Raw genomic sequence first — 9744 nt, forward strand, 5'->3', positions numbered from 1 at the left:
GAAAGATTGTAATATATATTAATGCAATAATGAATATCAAATTAAATATAAAATTTTAATGATAATGAATATTTTAAATAACTAACCTTTGTGATAAGCCACTTCACTTTTTGAGGGTCTGCTTGGGCAAAGGTGACCCCCATCATTTAAAAAAAAAATGGCTGGAACATCATATGTGATTCTAAAAAGAACCACATGAAGGTTTCATCATTACATCTTCCCTGTGTAACATTATTAAAACATCTATGTACTCAGAGGATAACACTGAAAACCAATGCTGAGTAGCTGATTCTTGCCCCTGAGGCAGCACTACATCTGAAGTGGGACACCCAGAAACATGGTTTCTAGCATCAGTTTCTAAGTAAGAATACATTTTTAAAAAAACAACATAATTCTTTCAATTTCAACATTATTTTCAGCAAGTTTTTGTATTTTTATATACATCTTACACTAGTTTAGCATTTTTGAACATGCTTAGTGTTTTCATTCTTTATAAAAACCATGTTTGTTTATAAAGTTTTTGTGAGACAGACCAAAGAATGTTATATTGAAGTTTCTTATGAGGATGAGAATTTAAAACTGTTTCTAAAATTATAAAATTGGTTTGTTTATTTGCTTTGTATAAAAGTTTAATATTTTTATTTTATTTTTATTTTTTTACACAGCTCTCTGCCCTGGTGGTAATGTCTGTATCAAAAGCCAGATTTGCAGCAATTTAAGCATAAACATGAAGTTCTACAAACCCAAATGACAAGAAACAGAGGAGGAAAGAAAACATGCTTTTATTGTGGAAAGAGTGATGGTCCTGCACTCCAAAACACACGAGAGCACTCAGAGATTATTAATACACCCAGTTCTCATGGAAAATCAAATGAATAAGGACACTTAGTAAGCCCTTACCTCTCCAGCAGACCCTTGGGCTAAAAGCTCAGGTTGATTAAAAGCTAATAAGTGATCATTTCATTATTCATCCATTAAAGGCAGATAAAAAATTGTTTTTTACTTATGTCAATTACAACATTGTAAGGTTTACAGTGATTGCTTTGCTCCTAAGAAAAAATGCCAAGTGAAGCTGGTAACATATTTCAGTAGTGATATATCTCAGGTTTTTCTTGGATATGTAGCATCCAAACTAAGAGCATTCTAACAACATTTCCTGGCGTAGTGACACATTCCAGTTAAAGCAGTATTGCGTGTAATTATTACCAAAAGTGTACATAAAATATTTCTGCCTGTTCAGACTTCACACAGAAGTTATGCATTCAGTAGTGCTGGTCAGACAGACTCCACAGTCACATCTTAAGGCCACAGGGTAGGTGTATGTTGGATCTACATTGGGCTGACAGTTTGGTAGTTTCACAGTCTCCAGCCGAGTCTCATTGTAAGTACAAACCCGCTGATAGGACTCAATGAAGGGAGGCTCCAGGATTGGCTTCTGAAAAAAACAAAAATAAATTTATTTTGTTTTAAATTTATTTATCACTTTGTTGTAATACTGTCAGGGTTCATTGTATGGCAGGCAGGGTTGGAGCCAAACGCTAAAAAAAAAAAAAGCAGGTTTATTGCTGAGAACTTTCAAAATAAAACAGGAATTAACAAACACTCAGACGAGGACCGAGACGTGAATATGACACACTGACAGAATCTATATACAGGCAGACACACACTGTGCACACTGTGATTATGGTATTTAACCGCTTGTAAAGTGTCCTTGTGTGTCTTGAAAGGTATGTATAAAAGTCTATTATCATTATCATATGCATACTATATATATACACACACACAAATACTGGTATATTGCAGCACCCATGTATTTATGTAGGCTTTTCTGTTCTCAATCTCAACTGAATAACAAATAATGTGTTTTCAACTGTCGTGGTTGTTACGCTCCCTCTTCCTTCCTTGTGACTAACATATCTGAGTGTTTTGTATGCTAATTAGTGCATGCAAGCCCATGTTCCCGATTAGTGGCTGCATACGTTCCACATCCTGCCTTTCATCCTCATTGCTGGTTCTTGGTCCTGCATTCCACCATGACTGATTGGACCAGTGGCCCAATCCTGTCCTTCAATTAACATGCAGACTTAATCAGTGCACCTGTTTTTAAAGGGAAGCCAAACTATCACTGAGTGCTGCTGTGATTTACTGATGTGTCTCATTCTGGTGAAGGTTATGTGTGGCTTTGTACTTTGTTTTTGCAGTAAGTGTAACTTAAAGTCTTTGTGCGCCTCATACAAATGCAGTCTAGTTCTTTTTGCTCCATACCTGTGTTGTTGTTGTATTTTAAGACGTTGACAAAACCATGAATAAGGAGGCTGGGCTTTCTTTACAGTTATGGCCTACGTTATCATTTCATATTAATGATAATTCTTTCAGCTTGCCAAAGAAAGCTGCTCCAGTTAGCTTCTATATTCCAAGCTGTGTTTGATGGGACATTTGTGACACATCATCACATTACATTAAACACCTTCAGTGTTCCTCAAATACTTCATAAAATGACAAAAGTTTATCTTGATTCTATTTTCCAAAGAATGCTCAAATTAATGCAAATCTTTTGCAGCTGTTTACGGTTCCGTGGCCTGCACAGATTTAACCCCCGACCTCCTGGTGTCTGTCCTCAGACTCTCCCTAAAGCAATACATCAGCTCCCTCTGCTGTGCCCTGACCTCCCTGTGGGGGAGAACAGAGAAAAAGATGAGGCTCTTCCCTGAGGCGATCCAAAGAGTAGAACAACACAAAGCTCCGCTACGCTGCAGTAATAAAGCAGAGAGAATCATGAGCTTCCTAATGCCTCCCGTCACTGAATGCAATGTTCCAGATGAAACTTGAGATTTCACAGCGTCTTTTTTTCATAATAGTATATGGTGACTTGTGAAATCCAATTGTGTCTCTCATGCTCTTGAGGCATTGTGGAGGAAACCTCTGCTGTCACTTCAATCTCTGGATTCCACGCTGCTTCCCATTCCTGCAGAATGTTAACTCAGTTTTAGCGCTCCAAAAGTCTTCTGTCTTTATTCATTCTTATGCAAGTGTTTCACTTCAGACAGCCACTCATTACTATGTGGCAATAATTAGATCTTGGTAGGGTATTGCAAACACTGCATGTATTTTTTCCCTTGGACATCTAACTGTAGCAGCTCAATCCCTGCTTGCACTTGCAGCTGACCTTGGGAGAAAGCGAAAACAAATTTTCTCTGGGGGGGAAATCACCCATCTCTCCATCTCTGTATCTACAGTATTCCCTTCATCTGTCTCTGCCTCTCTCTGTGTTTAACTGTCTAAACCATGTTGTTCATCTTTTTTTTATCTATGCTGATAATTTAATTTTGAGTAAAGTTGTGAGTTATATCACCTTGCACTATAATCATATTCTTTCAGTCCCCCTTATCCTCCCTGTGTGTCTGTGCCTGGTACAGTGGCCCTTGTCCTCACCTCCCAGGTCTCACAGCGCCCCCAGCAGGCATCAGTGGTGATGTGCAGACTCCCACAGCCGGGCTTCCTGGCCAGGAAGGTGAACTCCCGGACTGCGCAGCCAATGAAACGCCGCAGGTTGATGGTTGACACACAGCTGATGTTGTCGGACTGTAGAGAGATCCCGAGCAAAAAGCAACATAGAACCACAGCAGGCTTCCTGAGGAAGAGAAGGATTTGTGGACGTAAAGAAGGAGGAGTGATTTAAAGAAGACTTTAAATAGGATTTGTGAGGGCATACTTGATGCAAGCGAGGAGGCTGACTCCCTAAATGCATGAACACATTTCTTTAGAGTGAGAGCATTCTGGCCTCTGCATATCGATGTGAAGCTGTCCCACTGCACGTTTTTTGGTGTCAGTTATTTGTAAGCTTGTCATAAAATAAATTAAAATGGAATCATAGGTGTTTACTGTAAATCTGTAATCTTAAGATTACAGATGACCACCTTGTCCAGTGTTGCTTTTACATGGCCTTAAATGTATTTCCTATCTTGATAATATTCAGAATAATCATTCCATTCCTCTGTGCCTCAACCAGGACACGTTCAGGAGACTCAAAGAGCAAATAAAAGCAGGAAAAGAGCGCTACATCGTGTCTCTGCTGACATTCCACCTCAAAAATGTAATAAAACTCTGAACTTTCCAGTCAAGTCATTTTCTTTAGAACTTGACTTTAAATGAGTTTATTCTCAGTGTGCTTTAGCTGAGATGATACCTCTTTAGTTATCACTTTGTAGTATTGGGTATTTTTATGCAAATGTTTTAGGAATGAAGCCCATAACAGCTGTATTGTAGAGTGTCAGGCAACGGTCAGGTCTCTGTTTTTTATTAAATCACCTGCATTCCTCTATAATAGAAGTATGGTCCAGTACTGGACAAGAAATTATTGGAGTTTTAATCCTTAAAAATAGAATTTTTCAGTTTTAATAATTTTGTAATTCCTCTCATTTGATACATTGTCTGCCAAAAGCACACAACATGTTAAAAACTACAGAGTTAGACAAATTAAGTTATTTGTAGAATCATTTATTATTTGCTGGACTTGTCACCAATAAACTGTTAAACTGCAAATCTGTAAATCTCTGACATTCCTGGTTATCGTTCAGGACTAAAAACAGTCCTGCTATTTTGACTGAACACAGTTAGGAGCTACAATCCTCGAAGTTAAACCTCGGAAAATAATCCTGCATGCACTCACCACTGTGGCTGTCTCCTTTGAAGGGTCATCTCAGCTGTAAATCGCAGTTGCAGTCTGGTTTCAAGCAGACGTTGAAGCATCTGTTTTAGTTTTTTGCTGTTTAATGAGCAGCTACTCTCACTTTTTAATACTCGGATGTGAAATGATTTTTTGGCTGGACTGAATGAATAACATGAACCACAGTACTTGTCACTGATGGTTCCTTTGACCTGAACCATCTGCTAATGGATCTGGCAGTACAAGCCGAGGCTTTATATCGGCCCCTCGTCCTGCCAACCAGCAGCTGAAAACCTCACCTCGGTCTGCCTCTTCTCCTCCTGACTCTGTAAATCCCCCAAAGGCCCTTCTACCTGTCACTGCCCATCGAATTCAGCCACCAGCTTGTTCCCACTCCATTAGCTTGATTAGGGAGGCGTCTGCCCTTTTGTTCATAGTCGTTCACACGGAAAAGGGGGAACAAAACTCAAATGCAGTTCCTACCTGTGTCTACACTTACTCATTCAGGCTCAATTAGCTGGCTCCAGGTACAGACCCTGCTCCTGTTCTCACATGCCGACTGCAATTATTTCACCCATAAGCTCCTCCACAGCTGTCCTCCGCCTTACCCTGCTACTGTCTCATTCTCATTTTTTTTGTGTCATGTGTTTTGTTTTGGGGGTGGTTGTCCATTTTTGTTGCTAGTGACACTCATCACACCACTCTAGAGAGCAACCTGACCAAGTCTACAGCTTCTACCACACGGTTCACTCAATTATGAAGGAAAGGATACGTCAGCCCTCCCAGGAGTCAGTGACAGGAGGAGGAGAAGAAAGATGTGGAGACATGTAGAAGGGGATGAATTGCCTCATCAAGAAATTACCACCGTCAGGTACCCCTACGAGCGGCATGTGAAGCCAGTGGCGCAGAACTGTGCTCAAGTAGTTCAGGAAATGAATCTGTAGAAGTCGACTTGAAAGTTAAGGCCAAGCAATTAAAGTTAGATTAGAGAGAATATTGTGGAAGATGAGTCAGGGACAGGTTCACAGACTCTCTGTTCTCCTTGCTGTCATGAAGAATTAGCCTTACTGAACAATGTGCAGGATGTAGAATAACAGGATGCATGTAATTGGATAACTTTGGTGGAGGTTAATTGTGATTCAGTACAAAGGGAGTAAAGCCTAGATTTCCAAAATCCAGCTTTTATGTAATTATTATATACTAAAAGTTTCCAGCTTCATTTTCTTGTCATTTAATTACAAGGATGCTCATCTTCTTTATTAATCAGTCCTGACTAAAATAACTTGGAAATAAGCAGAAACCAAATCAAATTCAAAGGCTAGTGTCTTATATAAGGGTGAGTGCAGAGAGACTGAAGCCAGCATGCATGTGAGTGTTTGTGCAGGTGAGAAAGGAAGCTTCTGTAAGTGCAAACATGTAAAAACCCAATGAGATATTATTACAGCCAGTAGTTCAGCCCACGTATGTTGTTATGCAGCTTTTGATAGTGTCACAGCTATTATTATTATGGTAGCATTATTAGGATTTCTTGCCAATGTTTGAATTCAACAGTGTTTAATTGGGAAATTTACATGAAAATAAAAATATAATTGCTTTTTGTAAAAATGAGCAGAATAAAGATAAATGAGTAATCCTAAATAAAAAGTCAAATCCTAGGTCTGGCATATCACTCAGCTTTGCTCTTGTTTGTGATATCCAATAATTGTGTAAGTTTCTAAAAGATAATATCTATCTATTAACATTTTCTGTCCAGTTTACTCAGGACTTTTGTTATCTTGAGGAATCTCCTATCTCCAGGAATGACCTAAAGGTAATAAGTGGCAGTAGTGCTAAATATCTAAAGCAACAAACAGATCAACAGACTATCATGGGCAGTTATTTAAGTATGTTGTTTATTTCCATGGATTGTTTGGTTATGTAATGGTAATAAAAGCAGACCATCCATGTCCTTAATGCTTTCCCAGTAATCAATACTCAAATCCATGCAATCAATCAATCAATCAATGTAAACATCTAAATTGATGAATCTGTTGGAAATTATTTGAAATGCATTGCCACATGTTACTAGATTGTTTTTTAAATGCTGACTCTTGTACATTAAGACTTTACTTAAAAGTATGAAATCGTGTGGGTTTGGCTGTAGACGTCAGGAGCCCTGACAGGAATAAGATGATGTTGTGCTGACCTCTGGTGCTCACATATAATATTAATATTTTTCAATGATTTGAATGCAAATTATTCACTGAGTTATGCCATTTTACAGTGATATACAATTCTTTGGCAGATGAATCCTTTGAAATTATTTTCTCATTGTATGATTAGCTGAAACTACATGAAAATATTGTATCCATAAAAACTATGACTTGATTGGGGAAAGATGTTGGTATTGCAGTACATCTGTTAAAATATCCAGTTCAATCTTTTGCAAATGTCAGATGAGTGGACCTTAGCTGTATTTCTAGACCTGTGAGCCAGTCTCACTAACACTAACACTCTAAAACATTTAACTCATATGTGATGATTAAAATAAATCATAATGTGTTTAAATTAGACTCATGAATTACAGAATTTGTACTCAAAAGCAGGGCATGGAAAAAGGTTAGAGTTAAACTCAGAAAGCATCTTTCATAAGGTTGTTGAAGCAGTGCACAAAACAAAAGACTAATTCAGTCCAGCAAACACATGAGAACAGATTAACAGCCACTGAGACAAAGGACTGAGAGGAAGACAGCTCTATATATACACAGAAGGGCAATAACAGGAAGTGGGCACAGCTGGGGAAAACAAGAAGCAAGTGCCGACAATCAAGACAATGAGACGGGAGTGGAAGTAAAACTAAACACAAGACAGTTAAGACAAGTAACTGCCAAAATAAAACAGGGTGTGAGAAATGCACATACATTAATAAACCTAGGGGAGGATTAGACAGGAAACACAGAGGAAACAAATTGAGCAATAAAACTAAGAAAAGACTCGAAAATACTCAAAACATAAAGATCAGTAAACAAAACTGTAATACCAAACGAAGAACCTAACTTCTAAGGTGTGTATACTTACCATAAAAAAGCACTGCATGAGGAAAATCACATTTTATCAGCTAGCAGATCACAAAGAGATCACGCAATATCACCATATCCCGGTACATCAGTGGAAAATGTGGTGTTTCTTACTCACTGAGCTGAATGTGAATACGTGAACAGCCAAATGTTCCTTTAAATAAAAAGAATGTTTCATTTTCATGCGTATTTCCATAAATTTTATTAAATAATTACTGGATCTGTGATGTATAATAAAAACTTATCATATCATTACCATACCATTAGTCTCCTATAGTGCTATATAGCTCGTATTTTGCTAGGTTTATGTAACTTTTAGCTCAAATATGTTCCTTCTTTCGTTTACACTGTATGGTCATGCATGGCTACACCTCAGAAAGGATCTGTCAGTTCTGCATGCGCATGAGCATATATGTACATGTTGAAGCCGGACTTTTAACCCAGGTGACAGCCATCAGAGCCAAACTGGAGGGAGGTGGGTGAGCTGAACCCTGGCTGGTTTCTATTTTTAGTGCCCCACAGAGTTTCCTACTTGGCCCCGGCATGGCTCTGACTTCTCGGGTGACAGTCCAGTGGAGCGCTGCAAACTTCCAGATCTGTCAAACAGTGCTTCAGGTTTCATTTCCACATACTACAACAGAACCAGATCTGCTCTCCCACATTGCAGTTCAATAGTCCCTGGACCTCCATCTTTACCCCAAAACACAACTTTTTACTGTATGTAAGTACAACCAACTTTTGACATTTTTTCTGTAAATCTCTATGAAATGTCGAAGAACCAGCAGTACGTGCAGCTGTAAAGAATGTGTTGACTACTGACTGCAGTTTAGGTGGTGAAGTTTACAAAATGCGGCTGTAATTGACCCTGAGTGTAATTAGTAATGGTATTGCTGTCACCCGATGCAATTCCTAAGTGTGTGTGAGGAGAGTGTCTTCTCATTATATTCTTCCTAAACCTGCAGACCCATGGCTTCTTATCTGCCTTATTAAAAAGTCCTCTAGTCTTCCTCAAGGACTCATTATATGTCTCAACTGATCTGATCTCAGTTCAGCTGTACACACATGTTCCTTGCTGCTATTTTTGGGACCCAACAGCTTCATAACAGTGACAGTATCTCACATTCCTGCAGTGAGAGCCAGCTCACTTAGTAGCACTTATAGACAACAGTGATAGGACAAGTTAATGTACAGTGGTTGGGATTTCTTTTCTTACATTTGCATATATACATCTATATATCTTATTTATATAGATGTATATATGTAAGCAGTTCTGAACTGTAGCCTGTCTAGTAACAATTCAATGCATCAGTTTAGTAAGAATAACGAATTCCTGTTGCTAACTAAAGTTATTCTATGTTTAAGCGACTGATGTAAAGTGAATATGTATCAACCCAGGACTGTTATGAGTTGCAGTTTATACATCATTTAAAGGCCTTATCACCCAGTTAGCAGATGTGACTTTTCTCAGTAGTTTGACTTGAAGGATTCTTTCAAACACAGTGTCTCTCTCAGTCATCACTTTAACTGAGCCACCTCTTCTTTGTACCTCATGTTTATCTGTCTATGTGTGAAAAATTGCCTGTTACCAAAGATCACTATAAGATTTGTATTTATACCAAGAATCACACTATAAATTTGGACTGTTTGTTCTGTATTTAAGATATAAATCCAGAGATATTGCTTTTGGTTAGGATGCTTTTACAACAACGTCGTCATATAAATTCACATTTCCTTTCTGCTAAAACATGTGAGCAGCTCTAACTCAGCCCACTTGTAGGTGGTAGGATAACTGAAGTTGAGCTGAGAATCATTTTGTTAAGCACCCTGGATTAAAAATCCCTACAGTGGTATGTAGGGTAGTATAACATTTAGTTTTGTTTCTATAAAAAATCTGCAACCCTATTTCCTTCACTTCAACTTGAGCTATTTAGAAGAATAATTATGTGATACCGTTTTTCTGCCCTAGCAGAACATTCATAAATAACAGGAGTTTTTTGTTTTCCCTGTTAGCTTGTTAGAGTT

The 9744-nt window shown here is 38.3% G+C and overlaps 1 protein-coding gene across 1 annotated transcript; it reads right to left on the reverse strand.

Moving 5' to 3' along the window:
• Nucleotides 1-771: 771 nt before the first annotated feature.
• On the reverse strand, nt 772-4878 carry gphb5 (glycoprotein hormone subunit beta 5). Its single transcript, XM_005728592.1, has 3 exons — nt 4670-4878; nt 3433-3631; nt 772-1435 (listed from the first exon to the last, which is right to left on the reverse strand). The coding sequence occupies exons 1-3, from the start codon at nt 4747-4749 to the stop codon at nt 1244-1246; spliced, it is 471 nt and encodes a 156-aa protein (XP_005728649.1). The 5' UTR covers nt 4750-4878; the 3' UTR covers nt 772-1243.
• Between the last annotated feature and the right edge of the window lie 4866 nt (nt 4879-9744).

Source organism: Pundamilia nyererei, unplaced genomic scaffold (genome assembly GCF_000239375.1).
Source record: "Pundamilia nyererei isolate P.nyererei 1_Seehausen unplaced genomic scaffold, PunNye1.0 scaffold00029, whole genome shotgun sequence".
Lineage (NCBI taxonomy): Eukaryota > Metazoa > Chordata > Actinopteri > Cichliformes > Cichlidae > Pundamilia > Pundamilia nyererei.

Excerpts from the sequence above, each read along its gene's own strand:
- gphb5 (XM_005728592.1), bottom strand. The coding sequence starts at position 4,749 with ATGCTTCAACGTCTGCTTGAAACCAGACTGCAACTGCGATTTACAGCT. Across the intron at positions 3,632-4,669 it reads CAAAGGAGACAGCCACAGTG|GAAGCCTGCTGTGGTTCTAT; the intron begins GTGAGTGCATGC and ends TCTCTTCCTCAG. Across the intron at positions 1,436-3,432 it reads GGCGCTGTGAGACCTGGGAG|AAGCCAATCCTGGAGCCTCC; the intron begins GTGAGGACAAGG and ends TGTTTTTTTCAG.